The sequence below is a fragment of the Mauremys mutica genome, chromosome 3, assembly GCF_020497125.1.
Source record: "Mauremys mutica isolate MM-2020 ecotype Southern chromosome 3, ASM2049712v1, whole genome shotgun sequence".
Lineage (NCBI taxonomy): Eukaryota > Metazoa > Chordata > Testudines > Geoemydidae > Mauremys > Mauremys mutica.
The window spans coordinates 162,300,039-162,324,136 of NC_059074.1; the positions used below are offsets into that span (position 1 = coordinate 162,300,039).

General features: G+C 44.2%; 1 protein-coding gene across 1 annotated transcript in view; it reads right to left on the reverse strand.

Moving 5' to 3' along the window:
* The window catches only part of RRP15 (ribosomal RNA processing 15 homolog), a 41,403-nt gene extending 19,109 nt beyond the window's left edge, over positions 1-22,294 (reverse strand). Inside the window, exons 1-4 of the mRNA XM_045008798.1 lie at positions 22,142-22,294; positions 10,047-10,327; positions 7,796-7,893; positions 6,661-6,862 (exon numbers count right to left, since the gene is read on the reverse strand). Of these exons, the coding sequence (XP_044864733.1) occupies positions 6,661-6,862; positions 7,796-7,893; positions 10,047-10,327; positions 22,142-22,208 (648 nt within the window). The 5' untranslated portion in view covers positions 22,209-22,294. The remainder of the gene's footprint in view (positions 1-6,660; positions 6,863-7,795; positions 7,894-10,046; positions 10,328-22,141) is intronic.
* Positions 22,295-24,098: the final 1,804 nt, after the last annotated feature.

Genomic DNA, 24,098 nt, shown 5'->3' on the forward strand with positions numbered 1-24,098 from the left:
ATACCATTGCAAATTTACTCTGTTTAGAGGCCAAAGGGGTTTTTCTAGTTGTCACCATGGGAAAGTCAATTTGGTCTAAGAATCAAATTACGTTTTTTACTGATTTGTATAGTCACCAATGAAGCTTCTAGAACAACAATTTAACATAGTTTAGTTCACTATAAACAGGGCAGAAGAGAGTCCTGCTCACACTTCACCATTGCAACAGCTCTGCAATAAAAACTACAGTAAAAGTATAGTTTTGTTGGTTAAAGCAAGCAGCTGAGACTTCGAAAATCACACTCAGGAGACCACTGATTAACTCAAAATAAGGCTGACAAATACAGACTAAGCTTTTTACAAAGTATATTTCTAAACAATTCCCATGTAAATTACATACCACTGAGATACCTCTTACCCTTAAGACAATCTTACTGTGAGTAGTACAAATGCAAAGAATCACAGAAATGAGAGGCCATCAAGTCCAGTCCCTGTGCTGAGGTAGGACCAAGTTAACCTTAGACCAAAGGTTTGTCCAACCTTTTATTAAAGTCTCCAATGATGGGGATTCTACAACAATGTCCCTTGGAAGCCTATTCCAGAGCTTAACTATCCTTATAATTAGAAAGCTTTCCTTAACATCGAATCATAGAACTGTAGGACAGGAAGGGACTTCAAGAGGTCTTCTAGTCCAGTCCCCTGCACTTAAGGCAGGACTGAAGTATTATCTCCATCCCTGACAGGTGTTTGTCTAACCCTGCTCTTTAAACTCTCCAATGATGGAGATTCCACAACCTCTCTAGGCAATTTATTCCAGTGCTTAACTACCCAGATATTTAGGAAATCTTTCCTAATGTCCAACCTAAAACGCCTTGCTGCAATTTAAGCCCATTGCTTTTTGTCCTATCCTCAGAGGTTAAGGAGAACAATTTTTCACCCTCCTCTTTGAAACAACCTTTTACGTATTTGAAAACTAGTATGTCCCCCGACTGAACCCTCCCCCTGCCCCCCCCCACATACTCCGGTCTTCTCTTCTCCAGAGAGAACAACCCCAGGTTTTTTCAATCTTTCCTCATAGGTCATGTTTTCTAGACCTTTAATCATTTGTGTTGCTCTTCTCTGGACTTTTGTCCAAATCTTTCCCGAAATGTGGTGCCCAGAACTGGACACAATACTCCAGCTGAGGCCTAATCAGTGCATAGTAGAGCACAAGAATTACTTCTTGTATCTTGCTTACAATATTACTGTTAATATATCCCAGAAGGATGTTTGCTTTTTTTGCAGCGTTACATTGTTGACTCATATTTAGCTTGTGGTCCACTATGACCCCCAGATCCCTTTCCACAGTACTCCTTCCTAGGCAGTCATTTCTCATTTTGTGCATGTGTACAACTGAGTGTTCCTTCCTAAGTGGAGTACTTTACATTTGTCCTTACTGAATTTCATCCTATTTACATCAGACCATTTCTCCAGTTTGCCCAGATCATTTTGAATTTTAATCCTATCCTCCAAAGCACTTGCAACCCTTCAGGGCTTGGCATCATCCGCAAATTTTGTAAGCAAACTCTCTATGCCATTATCTAAATAACTGATGAAGATTTTGAACAGAACTGGTCCCAGAACTGATCCCTGCGGGATTCCACTCATTATGCCCTTCCAGCATGACTGTGAACCACTGATAACTACTCTCTGGGAACTGTTTTCCAACCAGTTATTCACTCACCTTATTCTAGCTCGAGCTAGGTTGTATTTCCCTAGTTTGTGCGTAAGGTCATGTGAGACAGTATCAAAAACCTTACTAAAGTCAAGATATACCACATCTATCACTTCCCTCTATCCACAAGGCTTGTTACCCTGTTAAAGAAAGCTACTAGGTTGGTTTGACATGATTTGATCTTGACAAATCCATGCCAACTGTTACTTATCACTTTATTATCTTCTAGGTGTTTGCAAATTGATTACATTATTTGCTCCATTATTTTCCAGGTACTGAAGTTAAACTGACTGGTCTGTAATTCCCCAGGTTGTCCTTATTACCCTTTTTATAGATTGGCGCTATATTTGCCCTTTTCCAGTCCTCTGGAATTTCTTCAGTTTTCCATGACTTTTTGAAGGTAATCACGAATGGCTCAGATACTTCCTCAATCAGCTCCTTGAGTATTCTAGGATGTATTTCATCAGGCCCTGGTGATTTGAAGACATCTAACTTGTGTAAGTAATTTTTAACTTGTTCTTTCCCTATTTTAGCCTCTGATCCTACCTCATTTTCACCAGCATTCATTAAGTTAGATGTCCAGTAGCTATTAAATCTTTTGGTGAAAACTAAAACAAAAGTTATTTAGCACTTCTGCCATATACACATTTTCCATTATTGTTTCCCCCCCTCACTGAGTAACAGGCCTACTCAGTCCTTGATCTTCCTCTTGCTTTTAATGTATTTATAGAATGTTACTTGTTAACCTTTATGTTTCAACTAACCTAAATCTCCCTTGCTGCAGACTAAGCCCATTACTTCTTGTCCTACCTTCAGTGGACGTAGAGTACAATTGATCACCATTCTCTTTAGAACACCCCTAATCATATTTTAAGACATATCAGCTCTCCCCGCAGTCTTCTTTTCTCAAGACTAAACATACTAAGGTTTTTTTTTTTAAACCTTTCCTCATAGGTCAGGTTTTCTAAGGGTATGTCTACACTGGCAAGTTTCTGCGCCACAAGTTATACCATTTTTATTAAAATGCTTGAATTAAACCACTGTGCTCCTTGTGACACTGAAGAGCACCCACATTAGCAGCTCTTGCACCACAAAGACAGCAGTGCATTGTGGTAGCTATCCCACTGTGCTACTGGCCGCAGGATGCTTTGGGAAGGGTTTGCAATGCCTCGTGGGGCAGGCACAGCGTCACATGATGACCACATCCTGAAATGTATCCTTAAAAAGTAAGCACCAAGAAGTCTTTGGTAGACCAAGCAGGTTTCTTACATTTTAGCTAAAGGGCCTTGAAAGCAAGACAAAGTTTCCTAAGAAAGAACTATGCGGATTCTGTATCCCATTACCGTCACCTCCCGATCATCACATCTAATCTGGGCCAGGGCCCCTAAGAATCAAAGTTATCACATTTGTGGTCTGGGTGCCTCTGGACATGCGTCTGTAGCTCAGAGGACCTGTGGGTTGTTTTATGACAGACACTTGTTCATTACCTAAATCGACTCCCTTGTGGTCAATCTCAGAGGTCAAGGACTCAATGGACATGTACGACAAGTTACTTTTCCCACCCTAGAGGCTGTCCTTCCAATTTATGGTTGAGGCATATCTGGAGAGCAGTGCATACTTCCCTGCACTGCCACTATCCATGTTGTACCCATTCTGTGGATTCACAGAGGATTTCTGTTCCCAGAGCTGGCAATATGGCAACTTTCACAGGCACTATTTATTTATTTTTTAAAAAGATACTGTAGATTATGTTATTGTTTTGGTGGGGTCAGGAGGGAAGGAAGGGGGGCGGAAGAGAAAGAGAAGCAATGCACTGTACAGAAAGCTCTTCTAGTAGGACTTTAAACCAAAACGCATCTCATTGTAAAATAAATGCTCCAAAAACTGGAGTACTTTTCAACGTCTATGTTCTTCTCCCACATAGAAAGGCTTTCAGATAAGGTGGGGGATCTTGCCCAGAAACAAGTATCGTGCACAGTACCTTGGAAAAAACAAGGAAAAATATTCCACAAACTAGCTGGCTCAGCCAGGATTAAGAAATACCTTGATAAACCGTTAATGATATGAAAGGCAAAGCCCTTGGCTTCAATTCAGAAAAGTAATTACTCCCATCTGGGCACACTCAACCTGCAAAAAGGCTACAGTTTTAAATTGTATGAGCAAATATTTAACAGAAGCCCATGGATTCTCCTTATTGGAAAAAAGAAACACTGAAAAGATTTTAGGCTCATGGATATAAAGCAAGTATACAAGACCATATACAACAAATACAGTTCTAGGAAAGGGTACAAGTAATCCCTCCTCTAAGTAAGATACCAAGTTGTAAGGGTAAAGAAGGAACACCGCAAACCCTATTAGAAGGGTGCCTATGCTACTGAAATAAATCCTAATTCCACATGTGGACTTCTATGTGTCTCAAAAATGTTAACATAACACATCTGTGTACGGATGTGTGTAATAAGCAAATCACAGCAAAAATCAAATACTAATGGTCCCTGAAAGTTCCCATCATTGCCTCTCCAAAGAACAGCTACCAGGATATTGGAGGGGAGGAGAAAAATTAGCATCCCCTCAAGACATGGCAATTCGGGAGTGCATGGTTTGCTGCATTTGCAACTTACAGCAGATACACTCCTGAGCGTAGCCTGCCTATCTGCATAGCAAAACGATTAGTTTAAGAAAGGTTCACTTTCACGGGGAGATTTTGTTCTGCTATGTTCTTCTTGCTGACTGGTTGTTTTATGTGGGTGGTGTGGTCATGGTGGTTAATTGTTATTAATTGTATTCTACTTGATGGCAGAGTGCCCATAGCGTGGGATTGGCATCTTTTAGATTGTTTGTTGAAATAAACACATTCACGTTTCTTAAAAAGTAAAGACCATATGCTCCAATGCTGAAATATACAGCAACTTGCTACCAAAACCTGCCTACAGACTTTCCACACAAGCTAAAAATCTCCTGCTCTTTCCAACATACAACTCAAAATCCCCCAAAAGATCCACAAACTCCAAACAGCAAGGTATGATGTGAGAAAAGATACAAGTCCTGTTCAGTGGCAGAATGTTTGTGTTATACTAAGGAGAAAACCTAGGTTTAGATACCTGCCTCAGTCTCTCTCACCAAAGTTCGAGCTGGGAGTGAGCTATGAGAGAGCTAAGTTGCCAAGAGAAAACAAGCTTTGATTCAGAGCAGCTTGAACCAAGTTCCTGACTTCGTTCAGTCCTGGCTGTAGGACTGTGGTGACAAAAGGAAATGATGGGAAGAGAAGAACTGGGGTATCTACAGAGAAGATATGGCTGTTATAAAAGGGCAAATTTGGCCCCAAATCCAAGCTGCACAACCTCCAAATTTCATGCCCCACGCCCCACCTTAGGAAGTCCTGGACTTTGTACAATTGTTCAGATGGGGAAAAAGACAACATCAGATCTAAAGCTAGAAAAAAGACAAACCACCATTCAACATCCAAAGAGTTATATTTGATTTTCCAAAGCACCAGAAAACGAACACGCCCCTGGTGACTCCTCCAGAATCAGTCATTCTAGTATATATAAGGACACAAAGAGGCACTTGAAACCTACATTTTGTGACCCTGTCACTAGAAGAAAACTGCCGCTCCACAATTTGATAGATATAAAAAAAACCCCAAAAAACAAAAGTTCCTCCTCATCTATTGGCCCAATCTCAGCCTACCATATTTTTGCAGGTAATGTACGATCTCCCCTGACCACAGAGTTATAAATACTGTCAGACTCTTAACCACAGCAGCACTAGTAGGCATTGCTGTTATACCAGCTCTTTTTTTTTTTTTTTTGCTATTTGAAATCAAGCAAGCTACACAGATTAAGAAAAATAAAGTGTCAGCACCAAACTAACTTGCTCTAATTACCCAAAGAGTTTTAAAAATACTTTCTTACTACACTTGAGTGAAATTTTTAAGTGCTCTTCATGCCATGGAGTGTTTCAACATGCTGCCTAAATGCACACAAACAAAAAACATATGACAAACTGTTGTCTCCCAACTGATTAAAGTATTTCTTCCTGGCACACAAAAGCGCTTAGTTAGCTTGTGTGGATCTGAGCCAAGAGAAGTATTCCACCCACTACCAAGCATAAAGTTCAAACACAAGCACAAATATGCTTAAAAATGAGGCAGCTTCTGAAATTTCAGAGAGCAAGAGAAAAGTCTGAGCAACTTGTTATTAAACCCTAGATACCTGAAGGGTTCACAGGATTGGTCCAAGGGTTGGCAGATCCAAAAAATCTGTGTCACTCCAGTATCTGTTTGTAATGACCATGTGATTTTGTTTGATAACTCTTGGAAAGAGAAATGCATAATGTCTTAACCAACTCTGCAACCTGGCTAGTGTGCACACAATTAAGTGAACAAAACCCCCACATCTGATCTTTATTAAAGTCTCTAAATACCCTTATTATTGCCCGCCAATATAGTAATATATCACCCTCACACCTGTGTCAAAGCCTTTCAATTTCAGGTTTGATAATTACTTCAGAGCAAGAGAGCACAAAGAGACTACCTGTGTGAATGGATAAGTTGAACAGGTCAGTGCCACATGTTATCCCAGGAAAGTCCCTGCCATTTACCACTGTATTTGAGACTTCAAATCAAGTTACAAGCCATTCAAGTCCAATAGTTTCTATTACGGTCTCTGATTATGTACCAAGTATGAGTTCAACTTTTACATATCACTAAAGCAAAATGTACTCACTGTGATCAATGGATTACCAAAAAGTCTACCTTGAGCTTCACAGAATGGACTAAAGATTAGGATGGAGGGGAGATGGGTCTAGCGAGGCTCACTTTCTGCCTAAGTAGTCCACACACAAAAATCAGACTCTGAGAACCACTGTGCTAAAGGGCAGAAGAATTTACGCACCATCAAATAAAATCAGAATAAACAACTACACTAAGAGAACCCCTCGTGTAAATTCAGCAAGACCATGCCTACCTGTTTGCTTTTCAGGGTCTTCCCAGAAGTACTTTGTTCTCTTTTAGCTCCTTCACTTCCTCTGAGCATATTGATGAAGTCTTTCTTCGTAACAGACGACATCAGTTTAGCACGCTTCCTATTGGAATTCCCTGCTTCTTTCACTTTCTCATCGACATTCTTTTGGTGTTTCCGGACAGCATTAAATAATTGCACAACACCCCTAGGGTTAAAGAGAAAGAAAATATTGCATTTTGCACCAGGTTGTCATTACAGAAACACACACCAAAAAACATTGTGCTGGTGCAAATGCTAAAAAGACCATTAGCTACTGTTCTCAAGAACAGTGACTTAAGGCGCTCGCACAGCTAAAGAATAAGTAATCATAATGCACCTCAGACTTCCAGCATTCAACTCTTTCTTCACACCTGCTGCTATGAACCAGATAGACATCTACCGCTATAGGACCCAATTCAGCAAGGTACTTAAGCACATGAACAGTCCCAGTGAAATCAATGGGGCTACTCACATGCATAACTGAACTAGAGCCAGAGTACTTAACAGGTTATTCAGCAGCCACATCAAGTTGCTGAAGGATGGTACAAAGTGCTGGAGTCAACCACAGGACAACTCTCCATCCCCCCCAAAATCTATCGCCTGCCACTCCCACCTATCAAGATGGAAAGGGAAAGGAGCATCAGAGTGACCCCAGCAAAATAAAAGTAAATACAGAGAGAACACCAGCAATGCATTACGCCAAAGACACGTGGTACCGCACTAGGGTAACAAGAAACAGTAATCTGATCACAAGAACAATGAATTTGGTGAACTCTCAGTAGAGGAAAAAAAAAAAAGAAAGTGGTAGATGTGACTGATCTATATATTTTTAAGTATAGAATTAACAAAACGATGAGCTCAGGCACAGCACTCATGCTGGGCAAACACTTAACATATTATATCCTGTCCAAATTCTTATGTTCTTATAAGACTTCTGAAATCTTTTGTTGAACTCAATACTATACAAGGCAAACCTGGGTATAAATCACTTGGCTCCCACTAGTCACTTCTTAAGAGTTCATTCTGATTGGAAACAGATTACCCACACATGCTTTTATATCTGTTTAAAAAAATGAAAAGGACAAAAACACTTTCTTACCTCGTGGCAATTCTCTGAAAATTTCTTTCCGTTTCTCTGTCTTTGGCAACATCTGGCTTCACTCTGCACATCATTTCCCACTCCCGCTTTTTATCAAGCTGGGGTATAAATATTATTATGTGAAAAAACATTAGGCATTTTAAAATGTAACACACTTTGATAGGATATTCTGTAAGACGACAAAAATGATAAACCATTTGGACTCAGTTTGGATGGGGCTGGACAACAGGTCCTGGGGTAAGTTTGCCACACTCACACAAGAATGCCAAGATTCTCAAACAGCCTCTTGTCCCCACAGGAGGTAAAAAGCCCTTGAGAGTCCCCCCTGCAGAAAATCTTCTGGGTGACCTAGAAGGATTAACGGAATCTGGGAGGAAACTCAGCCTACCCCTTTTCAGCAAGAGAGTGGCCAACTAGGAGAAAATTATTCAAAAAGGAATTCTTCTCCCTCTCCCCCTACCCCCAAAAATCATATTCTTCATCACACAGTGTAGGAACAGCAAGTAGTCAAAAACTTTAAGTTAAATATTCAGGGCCTGCCAATAAAGGTGTGTCACATTTTGGGCCTACACTACTTGATGTTCTCCACTGAACAGACTATCATACAATGCACTGTATTTTGTAAAAAGCAATGACACAGCAAAAAGAAAGCTATAAAGGAAAGAATTTGACCAAAGAGGGAGAACATCGTGTCCACTGAAAAAGAGCTGAGATATAAAACATTTCAGTTTTCTTTTGAAGCTCGCTGTTTTAAAATCCAACCCAACCATATTTTCTGCCATCATCATCAGCCACAGTAAATAGTGCTTTTATTTCCACTATGATAATGGAAAGTTGTATTCCCCACCTCTGTTTCAGGGACAAGTTAGCAGCATTTTTTTTTAAAGCAATTTAACAGTGTTCTAGTCATAGGGATCTTACATTAAGTCTGCATCATACAAAAACTCTTTCATGAAATTACAGAATCCTTATCTTTATCATTCCAGGCAGACTACTATGAATTCATGAGTTTATGACCATGCTCTGGCCTTTGATCAAAGGAATTACCCTATTCTAGCTTCCATCAGCATGGAATTAATAAAAGGCAGACTGTTTTCAAGTTTATCCAGGGGTGAACAAATCAGTTTACAGCCTCACAGCCCACCACTAATTTGTGGTACCCCACATATTTATTGGATAAAACCAGGTATTCAGCAAGAACAGTAACTGATTAGATTCCTTACTGTAATGCTCTGTATTCAAAAGGTGGGCTGCAGCCACCACGGTACATCCCAGCTAATCAAACCGCTGACTGGGTCATCCCAGTAAAACAGTATTGTTAGGCCAAGGCATTTAAAGTGTTTCTATTCTGTACTTTTAATACCAAGGTAAATCAATTTTCTGTTTTTATCACAATTCTTCATAGGAAAAGCAGCTAATCTACTTAATTAGCTACACAATTTTGTTTTATTCACCTGACAATTTCAAAACTGCATACAACCTGGGACGTTTAAAACGACCATAGACAGAACATGAGAAAAAAATACTCATTGGGCAAGAAACTGAACTGGCAGCGTGAACCACTAGGCCAGGTAATCAAGCTCCACTCTGATTTACACCCAGAAGTTAAGTCACAGCAGAATTTAGCCCCAGGCAACTTTTTGTGTCTAGCTTCTATGATACTAAGACATTGGAACTTTACAAACGGAAATAAATGTAACACTCCAACACACACCTATACCATACATTAAAAATAGTCTTGAGAAAAGTGAACCAGCAGATGCTTTTCACCCCCACAACAACACATACTTAATCCAAAATGAGAGCAAACTCCAATCATAATACTCCCATTGCCAAACACCAGACCTTATTGTGACCCAAAAGCCTGTGTGGATAAAGAGACAGGCCTTTAGCATGTCCTGAAGGCCAGCAGATTCAGGCTATTTCAGATCAAAGACTGAATGCAACCCAAAGGTGAGGCAGGGCCATAACCAGGGCAAGGTAAGTGGGGCAGCCACCAGGGCACATAGCTACAGGGATGGAAAAATGGGGTGGAGAAATGAAGGGGGGAAAAAAAGTAGGGGATGCAAATATGCTTGCTCACCCTGGGTGCAAAAATGCCCTTGTTATGGCTCTGAATTGAGGAGTCCACATGGAGAACACTCTACCAGCAGCTTCCCCATCTCTACCAGGGTGCTCCAGCTCAGGAACACCCACTAAGTGCTGGTGTGGCAGTACTGCACAGAGATATCACAGACTGTCTCTTTCTCACCTGCCTCTTTTTCTCTAGCTTCTCTTGTTTTTCTTTCTCTTTTTCCTTCTCCAGCTCTTTACTTTTAACCAATATGGTGGATTTACTTTTGGGAATCTTTTTGTTAAGCACTTTGGCCATGGCCTCCGCCCAACCCGCACTTGGGCCAGCCTGGGATTCTGCTTCATTTTCATCCACGTTGCCATGGGCCATCGCCTCATCGTCATCGTCACCGTCACCGTCAATCGCTTCGCCCGCTGAAGAGAAACTGTCTTCTGGGAGCTCTGAACTCCACTCAGAACCTGAAGAAAGAGGGAAGAGTCAGATTCCCTGCTTCTGAATACCCTACCACTAAGAGAATTCCTCTCAAGCTGAAATGTTACAAGAGTTCAGGACCATGCACCATTTCCTGTTACAACTAATTCCTCAAGATGATGTCCAACGGGGCATATATCATTATAATGAATTTATTACAAAGTACATTGTGTAAGCATTTGCTCCTCTGAGTGATGATTTAAGAAGCTAGGTGGGAGGGAAGAGAAGAGAGCCACAATAATTTATTATGGGATTAATGAACATTTTGATGATTAAAAGCGGCAGATTTCTGAGAAAAAGCTTTTCTGGTAAAATATTAAAACCGCAACACTGACACCTAGTGTTTAAATAAATATAACCAGGCAGATTAGCTTAATGGTTGTGTGACATTTACCCACAAATACACAAAGCTAATTCAGATTAGTGCGCAAGTCAAATTAAAGTAAAAGATCCCCAAAGCACTATTTCCTAGGCAGATAGAAAGTATCCAGAGGGCTATGTTTTGTGGCTCTAGGATCCAAAACGCTTGCTCAAACTTTCCCAGAACACTGAGCTCCTATGTCACAAAGAGATGCTCAGGTCTCTCCTGAGACATACAAGGAAACACCTACACCTCTACCCCGATATCATGCGGGTTCGCATACAACATGGTAAAGCTCTGACATGCTGCTCTGAGCAGCGTGTTAAGGGTGCTGGGCCAGGCCGGGACCGAGGGGTTCGATAAGGGGCAGAGGGTCTCGGGGGCAGTCAGGGGCTCCCCCGCCAGGGTCTGGGGGGGGCAGGAGCTGTGGGAGGGCACTTTTGGGGACCCCGCAGTCCCAGAGTGGCCCAGGGGATTAACAGGGGGCCGGGAGCAGCCCACTCTGCTTCCCTCGCCCCGGCCCCAGCCATGTCACTCAAGGGAGGGGGCTTGGGGGAAGGGATCTCCCCCGCACTCACCAGCAGCGGCGGAACCAAAGCAGCCCAGCCCCAGCCCGCTCCACTCCGCCAGCTCCCAGCTGCAGCGCTCCGCTTCCCGCCACAGGTGAGTACAGGGGGCGTCCTTTCCCCAACCTACCCGCACTCACCGGTGGCGGGAAGCAGAGCAGCCCAGCCCCAGCCAGCTCCACTCCACCAGCTCCCAGCCGTGGTGCTCCGCTTCCCACTACAGATGAGTGCAGGACCTTTCCCCAGCCACCCCCCAGCGACACAGCTGGGGCCAGGGCAAGGAAAGCAGAGCGGGCTGGGGCCGCGTCGCTCCGCTTCCCGCCGCAGGTGAGTGCGGGGGGGGGCGGGGGCATCCTTTCCCCAACCTCTCCGCACTCACCAACAGCGGGAAGTGGAGCACCGCGGCTGGGAGCTGGCAGGGTGGAGCGGACTGGGCTGCTCCGCTTCCCGCCGCTGCCCGTGAGTGCCTGTCGGGGGGTGGGGGGATGGGTAGAGGGTGGAATCCTGGGGGTGATTAGGGATGGGGGTCTCTGGAGGGGGTGGTCAGGGAACAAGGAACGGGGAGCGGGATGGGGGGGCAAAGCAAGTTTGATATAACGCAGTCTCACCTATAACGCGGTGAGATTTTTTTGTCTCCCGAGGACCGTGTTATATCGGGGTGGAGGTGCACTTCTTTCTTTTTACCAAAGTAACACTAGATTTTGAAAACAAACAGCAGGAGTATGTGAGAAAAGGGGAGAGAGAGAAAGGGTCACCAGCTCCCCTCCCCCCCCCAATACATCCCTCAACCACCCAAGCAGACTGATGAAGCCTGCTTTGAGGGCATCATGTGGGACAGCAGCTCTAATGCTACTCTTGGGCTGCCCTTAATGGGTTTCAGTTCTCCCCAGATGCAATCAGATTTGAAGCTTGACCTGGGAACAGGGAGAGATCTTTCATTGCATAGCTAACCTACCCCTTCACCTTTTGCACTGACTCTGGTAACAGCTGCTTCAAGCGGTCTAATTCTCATATCATGCTTGACCCCTCAGAAAAAGGACTGCTTTGTGGTTAATGAACTGGTCAGGAAGTCTTGAACTAATTCCTCTCTGTCATAAACTTTCTGTGTGACCGTGGGCAAGTCACATAGGGCCAGATACTTGTTACCCTTACTCATGTTGGGCAGCAACTCAATAAAATTAATGGGACTATTTGAGGAATAAGGCACAACCTAGTAGGAGTAAAGGTCTCTCTCTGTGCCTCAGTTCTCCATCTGTACAACTAAGACAATGCTTCACTATTGTACAGGGGCATTGTTTCATAGATTTATAGAGTTTAAGGAACAATTAGATCATCTAGTCTGACCTCCTGTATATCACAGGCAATTGAATTTCATCCACTTAGCTCTGTACTGAGCCCGATAACTTGTGTTTGGTTAAAGCACAACTTGCAGAGAATCGTCCAGTCTTGATTAAAAGATATCAAGCTATTGAGAATAAGCCACTTCCCTGGGTAGCTTGTTCCAGTAGTTAATCATCCTCAAGGTTAAAAATTGTGCCTTCTTTCCAATTTGAATTTGCCTGGCTTCAGCTGCCAGTCCTTGGGTCTTGTTATGCCTTTCCCTGCTAGATTAAAGAACTCTTTACTTTCATGTGGAAATACCGGGCCCTACTTACACACTAATTAAGCCACTTCTCAAAATTCCTTCTGAAAAACTGAACAGACTGTGCTCTTTAAATCTCTCACTATAAGGTGTTTTCTCCAGCCCTAGAGTCATTTTTGTGGCTCTTTTCTGCAGCCTCTCCAATTTTACAACATCCTCTATAAATGTAGACACCAGAACTGGACACACTATCCCAGCACTGGTCTCACCAATCTCCCCACTCCTCCTCACTACTCACATCTATGCACCTAAGGATCACACTGACCCTTCTTCCCCCACAGTATCGCACCAGGAGCTCATGTTCAGTGCCTTGCCCACTACTACCCGTAAATCTCCTACTGAGTCACTGTTTTATACCCTACAGTCCCTCATTCTGTACATATGGCCTGGAAACACTGTTGCTGTATCTATGACCTTCAACTGGCTGTATTACTTCAATGGGACCAGCTTACAAGCGATCCAGATCATTCTGTATGACTGCCCTCTCCTGATCACTATCTACCAATCTGTGTGTCATCCACAAATTTTATAAGCAGTGATTTTATATTTACTTCCAGATCATTGATGAAATTCTTGAATGGCATCAAGCCTAGTACCAGCCCCTGCAGAACCCCACTAGAAACACCTGGGACTTTAATAGCACCCCAGTACTAGCTGGCACACTGTTGTGGCACATAATAAATAACATGACCTTTTCAGTATATCGCTGGAAAACCAGTAATTCACTGATCATTAATATTCTTGCATGATGTATGTACAGTAAAACCCAGAAAGGACTTTATAAGAGATGTGCTGCAAATATGTTCTTAAAATGTACTTGGTAAGCAGTGCCTAAGCCACGCCTGTTCCACACCAAGGAATGTGTGTCTCATGTAAATTAAGCAAGCTGTGACCAAAGACCAAAAAAAAAAGAAAAAAAAAGGCACATTTATGCAAGGTAAACAGAGGCATCAGGAGAGCAAGTAGGGAGAGATGACTAATAAACGATCTTGCAGGGAATGGAGACTGTGCTCCGATGAAGCATTTGTGCCTCTGGAAGCAAGGTCAGTGAACTTTGGAAAGATCTAAGGAGGGGAAAAAGCCATGTTGGCATCCATCTCTTGAGGGACTAAAGAGGCCAGAGCTCCTGAAATCACAGAATGTTGTGTCCTTCAACCAATGGGTTGAAGACACTGGGATCTTAGGATAAGTGAGACACCTGCTTAGGCAAAAATTATTTGCTGAAATTAAGCTTTAGTTTTAGAAGTGTATTTTTGTTTGTTTCTAATCTTTTCTCTCCTTACTCTTTATACCTGTTATCATTTAAACACATGACTTTTTGTTTAATAAACTTGTTTTATTTTTACAATAAACCAATTTGCTGCTTTGATTAAAATAGAGTATTTGTTAACCCCAGTTAAGATAAGCCACTGGGTAGTGTCTCTTTAAGGAAACAGCAAACCTAATAACGTCTTTAAATGGGCAGGAATAGGGCTGGACACTAAACAGCATACAGGGGGAAATTTGGGATTTGGAGAGTGTTGGGGTCACTGAAAAAAAGGAGCCTGGCAGAAAAAGCCAGCGTGGATATGGCTATACAGCAAAGAGAAACCCGGGGCTGACCCATGCCAGCCGACTTGAGCTTGCGAGGCTTGGGTTGTGGGGCTGTTTCACTGCTGTGTAGACTTCCGGGCTTGGGCCCAAGCTCTGGACCCCTCCTACCTTGCAGGGTCCTAGAGCCTGGCACGGGCCAGCTGCAGGTTTTCTTTGCTGCGTAGACATACTCGGTGTGACTTGCACACTTGTATGCTGGCTCTTGGTGTCAGGGTGTGAGCATTTAAGGTACCCACAGTTGCAGGGCAGGCAGTGACACAACCCCTTACCAGTCTGGGTTGAACCCCAAAGCATCACAACACCCTAATTCAAGAAGATGCCCTATCAACGACTTCTTTGAGATCTGAGTTAGCCAGATCTCAATGCATTTAACATGTGCATTATTGATACTGCATAGTGTTGGGTTTTTTTAACCAGAATATGATGCAGTACTAAACCAAACACCTTACAAAATCTGAGTATATTACATCTACACAATTACCTTTATCAACCAAACTTGTCATCTCCCCGAAGAATGAAATCAGGTGTGTTTCACAAGATCTCTTTTCCATAAAATCATGTAGCCTGGCATTAATTATATTCCCATACTATAATTCTTATCCCCTGAGTCTCATATCAGCGCTTCCATTATTTTGCCTGGAACTGATGTCAGGCTAACTGGCCTATAATTACCTAGGTCTTCCTACTTGTCCTTTTTGAATACAGGCACAACATTAGCACTCCTCCGTCTTCTGGAATTTCCCTGGTATTCCAAGATTTACTAAATATTAATGCCAACAGGCCAGACATTCCCCCCACCAGCTCTTTTAGGACTCTTGGGTACAAGTTCTCCACGCTTGCTGATTTTAAAAAAAAGTTGATCATGTTTAATGTCATCCGTGGTTAGAGGTTACTAATGAAATGGAAAGTCCTTAGGATAATTTTATCATCTCCATCTATTAATGGGCCTTTACTATTACTATGATTTCTTTTGTTTCTAGTATATTTTAAAACCCTGTATTGTCCTTAGCCCCGACAGCCATGGATCTTCCCCTGCTGTTTTTAGCTTCCCTGACAAGTTTTGTCATTTCATAACTTATCATTAATATTGACTGCTATCAATATCCCCTTTTTTTCCATTTGTAAGTATACAGCTTTTTTATTTCTGATTGCAGCACAAGATGAGCTTTTAGCCAAAGCTGTCCTCTTTCTTGATACATAAAAATGCTTTTTAAAGAACGTCCAATTTTCATTCACATTTTTCTGTCTAAATTTTTCCTCCCAGTCAATTTCACTCATAATTTTCCTTAGCTTTTGAAAGCTACCCGTTTTGAAGCAGCAAATATATTTTTCGTTCATTCAGATGGTCTTCTGCTTGCCTTTATTGGATATAATCAGGACATGATAACTGGGCCCTAAGTAAGCACCAACTTTCAGTCCAGTGATTTATTCCCTACAGTGAGATCCAAAGTAGAGTCACTTCATGTTGGGTGCACTACCTTTTGTCTATAATTTAAAGAAACTCTAATGATATTTTACTGCTGGCTTCATGAGACCTCCAGCAGATGTCTTCCAGACGGAAGACACCCCCCCAACACCACAATTTTTTTCCCACACATTACAGACAGATGCTAGGGCAAGGAGAACCAAAGAAAAGCCTATTCATAAAACTGTGCCCAGCATGCATTTTCCCTTCACCTTCCTCCTCCCTTCCCTAATCTCATCTCCTCTTTCACCCTCCATTTCCCCAACCTACAATCCCCACCACCACACCACGTCTCCAACTATACGATTCGATTCTCAAAATCTTCCATTTGGACAGCAATAAAAGGGGTCATGCCTGAGGGAGAAAACACAGTCAGAACCGAAGCTCACAAAGCTTGCAAATGGAATTTTTGTACATGCACTTTTCAAGAAAGCAAATCCTTAACACATATTTAGTTAACTGTACAGAATACCTAGTTGAAGGAGGGGGAAAAAAAGATTTTGAAGAACTGAACTATTTCATCCCAGAGTCCGAATAAGCCCATCCCACTCCTGAGGGGTAATTTCTTATTTGCACACGGCCAAGTGGTTAGTGATTTTTACAAGCCCTGCAAATGGGTAAGTTAAGTTCGTTGTCCAAGATCATCCAGCAAAGCAAGATGAAGACATGAACAGAACCTAAGAGACTTGAGTCCCAGTCTCTTAATTTAAGCAAAACCATGCTGCCCCTCAGTAACCCAAAGGAAACTGCAGTACCATTGCACACACTGGATACCTTACTCCATGAGTAGTCTCATTGTCTTCCATGGAATTTCTCACGGTGCAAGGTACTATGCAACACAAGTAAGGGTATCATGATCTGGCCCTGTTATGCTTATATGAACACTACTGCGAACAGTCAGCATTTGGATCGAATAAAACTGCAGTTGCCACAAAAAAGCCACAAAATACAAATTCCATTAGTGTTCTGTGTCCATGTCATGATGCTGTATGCCCCACATGGCCCATCATGAGTAGGAAGGAGAACTTCATGAGTGCTGATCCTGGAGTTAGCACAATGATAAAATGGAAGACTCTCATTTAGATGCGTATTCTGCCATCATCCCATCTTATTTATTAATTTCTAAAAGCTGCACTGTTCTTATACTACCAAGACATCTTCACACACCCTGCTTCCGTGAGCAACCCGCAGGTTTCTGGACATGTGAGAATAGGTAATCACACAGCTGTTGTCTATTGCCTACTAACACAAAGAATTTGCCAATTATTCAGCAATCCACTCTAGACCTCATCTATACTACAAAGTTAGACCAGTTTAATTTATATGGGTTATTTAAACCAATGTGGTCCAATCAGTGCAAACCCCAGTGCTGAGATTTATTTTGGTTTAAGAGTGCTCACACAGCATTTTGAACTGGTTCAACTAAATCAGTTTTAAAATTACACCTTTCGTTAAACCAGTGCAACTTTCTCATGTAAACAAGATCTTCAAGCAATAGCACAGCTCTGAATTTTCCCTTCTAAAGGACCTTTAGTCTGAGGATCTCTTTACTAGCATTAGCTAAACTAGGCTCGTATCATTCCTAGCTTACAGATGAGGAAACTGAGACACAGATGTAAACCTATTTACCACAGGTCAGAGTGAGTCATGAGCAAAACTCAGGAGTCCTACACACCACCTTCATGTTGCCAACTCTTGCAACTTCATCACAAATCTGGTGAGATCTGATGTAAAGTTCTAGCTCCTGGATTCACGTGATTATGTGAGAATTTCAGCTTTGATTAAAAAAAATCTTCTGGCCTTCCTGGTTATGAAGGAAAGCTTGAAAACATCATACAAGTGTACCTTAAAGGCTCAGAATCCAGAAGATAAACAAAATGAACCCAAAATGTATTACTTTTAAAACTCAGGATTTTTTGTCTGTGGGGTTGGCAACAGTGCTCTATAGACTTTAAAAAGCACTAGTTTTAGAAGAGCCAAATCAAAGCAGAGCCAAACTGATTGTGAAGTCAGGAAAAAATAAAACTAACAATGGATCTATCCTTGCAGCTTCCAATTTGTAATTTAATTTACAGCTATCTGGAGTCAACTCCAAACACTACACATTGCTTAGATTAGTTTGAGAACAAAGTTTTATCTTCAGACAAATACCAGTTCCACCGCAAGAGACACATACAAAGCACCGCTGAACTAGGGTCTGACTCAGCATTTGGAATGGCAAAGAGCTATGACTTAGTGCAGGGTTTCCCAAACTGTGATCCGTGTAGATGAGCTTGATGTTCTATCATTCACTTCAAAACAATTTTTGAAGGTGGTTGTATACGAACCAATAAAGTTTGGAAACTGCTGATTTGGTCACATTTTCCTTTGCTCCCAATCATAAAGTTACAGTCTTGGGGCTGGTCTACACTATGGGGGGTAGAACGGGGGCGCCAGGATTGATCTAAGTTACGCAACTTCAGCTACATAAATAACGTAGCTGAAGTCGATGTGCTTAGATCTACTTACTGCAACATCTTCACTGCGGTGTGATGCTTTCCTGCCAGTTCCCCTTGCGTTTTTTGTTGAGGTGGAGTACCGGAGGCAACGCTAGAGCAATCAGCAGTCGATTTATCACATCTATGCTAGGCATGATAAATCGACCCCCGCTGGATCGATCGCTGCCTGCCGATCCGGCCGGTAGTGTAGACAAGCCCTTAGTCTATACTTAAAAGTTTTACAGGCAGAGCTATATCATTCAGAGATTTGGAAAAAAAACACCACCCCGAGCAACATAGCTATGCCAACAAAACCCCCAGCGTAGACACAGCAATGCCAGAGGATGAGTGCTTCTGTCAACATAGCTAATGAATTTCAGGGAGGTGGTGCTCCTACACTGACAGAAAAACTCCTTCAGCATCTACACAAGCAGGCTATGCCAACACAGGCTCCATAGCACAGGCATAACCAAAGACTTTACTACAGAAATTGTAAATTGCCAAAGGGAATGGTATAGCTAAAAATCACATGTGGTACCATGAAAGTTCAAGTGAAGTTTCTTCTTTAGATAATTTAGAGACATTCCCATTGCCCACAGTAGTAACTAGAGAGGCTAGTCCTACTTACCAGACAAGTTTTGCATACTAAACAATTTTTTTCAACCAAGCATATTAATTGTGTGCATCTTGAAACATCTCTTAAAAATGCAGGCTAAAGCATATGTAGCTCAGACTAAATTAAAGTGGAGTGCTTAGTTTTAGCAATTGATTTCTGTTGAGTGAGGTATTTAGGGCTCTATCTTGAACTACAAGAACTCTAACCTGGCATAATTTCAAAACCATGGTAGTAATACTGTAACCACATATGCACAGACTTTAAACAAGAATCAAACTCTCTCAGGATCTAGTTTTGCCTTTCTTAAAATACCTCTCTCTGTCTGAAACAAACAAGACCACCCTGGAGCAGGGCTCTGACATGGCTACCTTGACATTTACAGGACACTTTATCTTGTGACATATTACCTCTTCCCAGACTGAACAGAAGACAATTTTTCATTGGAAGAAAACTTTTTTTCCTTGCCCTTATTTTTAAGAGAAAAATTAATCAGGTAGATTAGTATTTGAATGCTGCCAACAACATGTTAGAGGATGAAGATAATCACTAGAGGATTAAATGTACATCACTAAGGCATATTAGCAAACTGGTGTTGAGTTAATCTATATTGGTTGCTTCTATGCACATTTGTATTCTGTGCTGTCTCAAGTGGATTTCTGTAGATCCTGCAGCAGATGGAGATGTTTCATGTATTTTTTTTGAAAATAAATAAAAATAAAACTTTTCTTTCTGGAAAGAAACAGCAGTACACAGTTTATATACAGTATCAAGTACTGCAGTTCTCAAGAGCACAGAAGTGTTCTCTCAAAGGGGTTTACAGATGTAGGAATCAGCTAAGACTAGAGCTACTGTAGTGCCAGGCAAATTAGGCGGGGGGAAGATGAGGGAGGGACTACACAAAAGCCGATACAAGAAAGCAGGAGGCAACCATAAAGCCTAAATGGAGGATCTCAGGCTACATGTACACTAGAAGTGCTACATGCGGCGCAACTGTAGCATTTCTGGTGAAGATGCTCTAAGCCTACCAGAGAGAGCTCTCCCATTGGCTTTATTACTCTGCCTCCCATGAGGTGTGGAAGCTACGTCAACGCGAGAAGCTCTCCTGCCCACATAGCACCGTCTACTCCGGCACTTGGGTTGGTATAACTCACGTTGCTCTGGGTGTGATGTAAGTTATACTGAAGTAAGTTCTAGTGTAGACAGGATCTCAAATGTTATTTGCGCCCTAGCTAGGCCTGATCTACACTAGACAATTAAGTCAGCCTAACGATATCACTCAGAGATTTGGAAAATTCACACTCCTAAGCAATGTAGTTAAGCCAACTTAATTGTCTAGTGTAGATGGCACTAACTCAATGGAAGAATTCTTCCTAGGTACCACCTCAGGGTAATGGAGAACTGCTCCTGTCAGCATCGATAGTGTCTACACTGAAGCCCTACACCTAGTGTGGCCTCCGCCAAAAAAAAAAAAAAAAAAAAAAAAGTTACACTCCGCATCCCACATCATGCTCAAAAACCATATAAAAAAAACCAAGGTTCCTGCAACTAAACAAGGAATATTTCTCACATGAAAAGAAGTCACTACACTTGCAGATTTAAAGCGCTGGGCGTTAAACCAGCCTTCAGAGACCATAACAGGGAAAATGCTGCCGAGTGTTTACACTCTCAGCTGGAAGGGCACTGGCATGGCTACATTAGCAGCTCTTGCAAGGCCACAAAGAGCAGTGCATTGTGGTAGCTATCCCAGCGTTCAAGTGTCTGCTACATGCTTTTCAAATGCGGGGGGGTGGGGTGGAATGTGACAGGGGCTGTGTTGTATGTTGTGGGGGGAAGAGAGAGTGGGGTTTTGGGGCATTGAGAGTGTGTAAGCATGCTGTCTTGCAAGTTCAGACCCCCCCCACACACTCACAGCAAGCAACATTACACACTAATGGCTTCCTTTGCCCCTGAGCAGATAAGCATGTGGAACCTCAGAAATGGAGCTTTGAAAGGGGATATCCGCATTCCAAAACAATGACAAGAGGGGCCACTTGACTTAAGGGGATTATGGGACGCTTCTGGAGGCTGAACAAAGCGCAGTAATGGATGGACAGGTAGTGATCTATCGGGGATCGATCTATCGCGTGTAGTGTGGATGCGATAAATCAATCCCCGATCGCTCTCCCGTCGACTGCTGAACTCCAGTAGTGCAAGAGGTAGAAGCAAAGTCAACGGGGGAGCCGCGGTCGTCGATCTAGCGCCACGAGGACGCAAAGTAAGTCATTTTAATTCAACTTCAGCTATGTTATCCCCCCCAGTGTAGACCAGGCCTTCGGCTTCTCCTGAAGGTGGATTGCCAGGAGCACTCCAGCTGCAGAGTCCAAGCACTCTAAATGCCTTGCCAGCGTGGACGGGCCAGGAGTTAGGGCACCCGGGGCTGCTTTAATGTGCTCTAACTATTATTCCACAAGGAGATGCACAACACCCCCCTACCCCCACCCCCGCAGATCAGTTACTGCCTGCCTCCCCTTGCATCCTACTGTTGTCTTTTCGTGCTGCTCTCCTGGCCAGCAGGGAGCCGAAAACGGAGATATCTTTAGGGGCAGCAGCGGGGATTGGGCACAGGGCGGAGCGGGAAGGAAAACGGGAACGTGGCAGGCTAGAGCGGAGGCTCTGGGAGGATCGGAGCACGGGAAGGTTGAGGAGCAGAAAGAGAAGAGCGTCAGGGGGTGGGGAGGGACAAAGCGAGGCTATGAAAAACCTATGGCGGGTGTCGGGGTGGGGGGGGAGCCAGGAGGATGGAAGTGGGGACATTAGCAGCCTGCAGCAGCGAGGAACGAGAGGAGAAGCGATACGGACACCGAAAGGTGGTTTGTGGAGAAGACACCGGGGGGGGGGGGGGTTGCAGATGCTCACGCAGAGCCCCTGGGCTGCGGATGTCCGCACCGCAGAGCCCCTGGCCAGGCGGGGGGGGGGTGCCCGCGCTCTCACCAGGCCGCAACGAAACCGCAGTTAGTTTTACTACATCCCCCCCGCCCCAAGCCCAGGACTCTGCCCGGTGCCCCCAGCCCCTCCCGGAGCCAGGAGCCATCAGCCCTTTACCGCTCTCCTCTGCCGAGTCGGCGGCGGCGGCACCGACCCCACGTGGGCCCTCCATGGCGGCCGCCATCTTGACCGCCGCGTGTCCCGCTAATCCCGCCCGGGCAGCGCCGCTGGAGCTGTGAACACGGGTTCCGCGGCCCCACTTCCTGAAGCTGCCTTCGCGGGGAGAAGCCGGGCCTCAGAGACAGGGCGAGAGCCGCCGCCGCCTTCCCCTGGGGGACCGTAAACAGGGGGACACCCGCTTCCCGCACGGCGGCGCTGCGCCCTTGCTCGGTGGGGCGCGGTGTGGGCGTTTCAAAGTGGGCGGGACTGAGGCAAGGCAGGAACACGGGTGGGGAGGAGCAGCAGTACTGGGGGAGATAGGGGCTGGGGGGCAGGAACACGGGTGGGGGGCAGCAGCGTTGGGGGGGTACGGGCGGGGGGGCAGGAACACGGGTGGGGAGGAGCAGCAGTACTGGGGGAGATAGGGGCTGGGGGGCAGGAACACGGGTGGGGGGCAGCAGCAGCGCTGGGGGGAGGTAAGGGCTGGGGGGGCAGGAACACGGGTGGGGGGCAGCAGCGCTGGGGGGGAGGTACGGGCTGGGGGGCAGGAACACGGGTGAGGGGCAGCAGCACCGGGGGGAGGTAGGGGCTGGGGGGGGCAGGAACACGGGTGGGGGGCCGCAGCACGGGGGGAGGGACGGGCCTGGGGGGCAGGAACACGGGTGGAGGGCAGCAGCGCTGGGGGGAGGTACAGGCTGGGGGGGGCAGGAACACGGGTGGGGGGCAGCAGCACTGGGGGAGGTGGGGGCAGGAACACTGGTGGGGGGCAGCAGCACCGGGGGAGGTACGGGCCTGGGGGGCAGGAACACGGGTGGGGGGCAGCAGCACTGGGGGGAGGTAGGGGCTGGGGGGGGACTTATCCAGGTTCGTATGGAGCTAGAGTTTGATTCCTTAATAAAATTATTTTGAAATACATTCCAGGCCGCAACTTTCCTTTTCCTCCTAAAAACCTGCAGACCTTCCTCGCAGGCTACTCTGCCATAAACTGTGTGATATTGGTAATCATATTATTTCTGTCCTGACTGTGTTCTTTATATTAAAAGTAGCATCTAATTTTCATGGCTGCCTTGAAACAAGAAACATTCTAGTAAACAAGAGAGGGCTAGATAATAGATGACATGATGTGGTTGATATTGAGCAATGTGAATGTTGGCAAGACTAATACATTTTATTTGATTTGAACAAATTATACTTGGACTCCCAGGCTCAAAGCCTACATTAGTGTGATAGCTACTGTCCTGCATCAAGGAGATATATTCCGCCTTGCATAAAACCTTTCCATCAAGAATCCTCACCTTACCATGGGAGTTGAAACCTCAGCGAATTCATCAAGGTTGACAAGATTTGCCAAGATGTTTTGAAGGAACAGGCAAGAGAGAAAAAAATGGGGAGTTATTTGTCATAGCAGAAGACTTTTATGGTACTGAGAACTACTCTTCAAGCCCATGCAATTGCACCCATTGTGGCAGCTACACTGTGATCCCCAGGCCTCTTTTTCCACATTTATGACATTTAAGATCTGGGAACTCGGGGGTTAGTATATTAGTGTGTTGAGGGTGTTTATACTGAAGTTGACCAGCTGCAACAATCTGGTAGCTAAAACAGCCAGAAGTTTCTCTGCCACTGAGGCAAAAATGACCAATGAAACCCTGCGAAGGGACCACTTCGGTATCCAAAAGGTCAGGAGGCCTTTGGCTTTGCCGTGATGAGGATGATAGGATCATGCATTGTTTTAAAACTTCTATAGTCCTGCAGATCTGACCCTCTTCCTTTAGGCTCTTTTCCTAGTCAGTATCTCCTGCACAGGAAGTGTGTGCTTCCACTTAGTACTCTGATCCCCACAGACCTTGTGAATTTCTTCAGGAATCAATTCTGAGCTACAAAAACAGACATTTAAGTATTGTGTTCAGTGGCT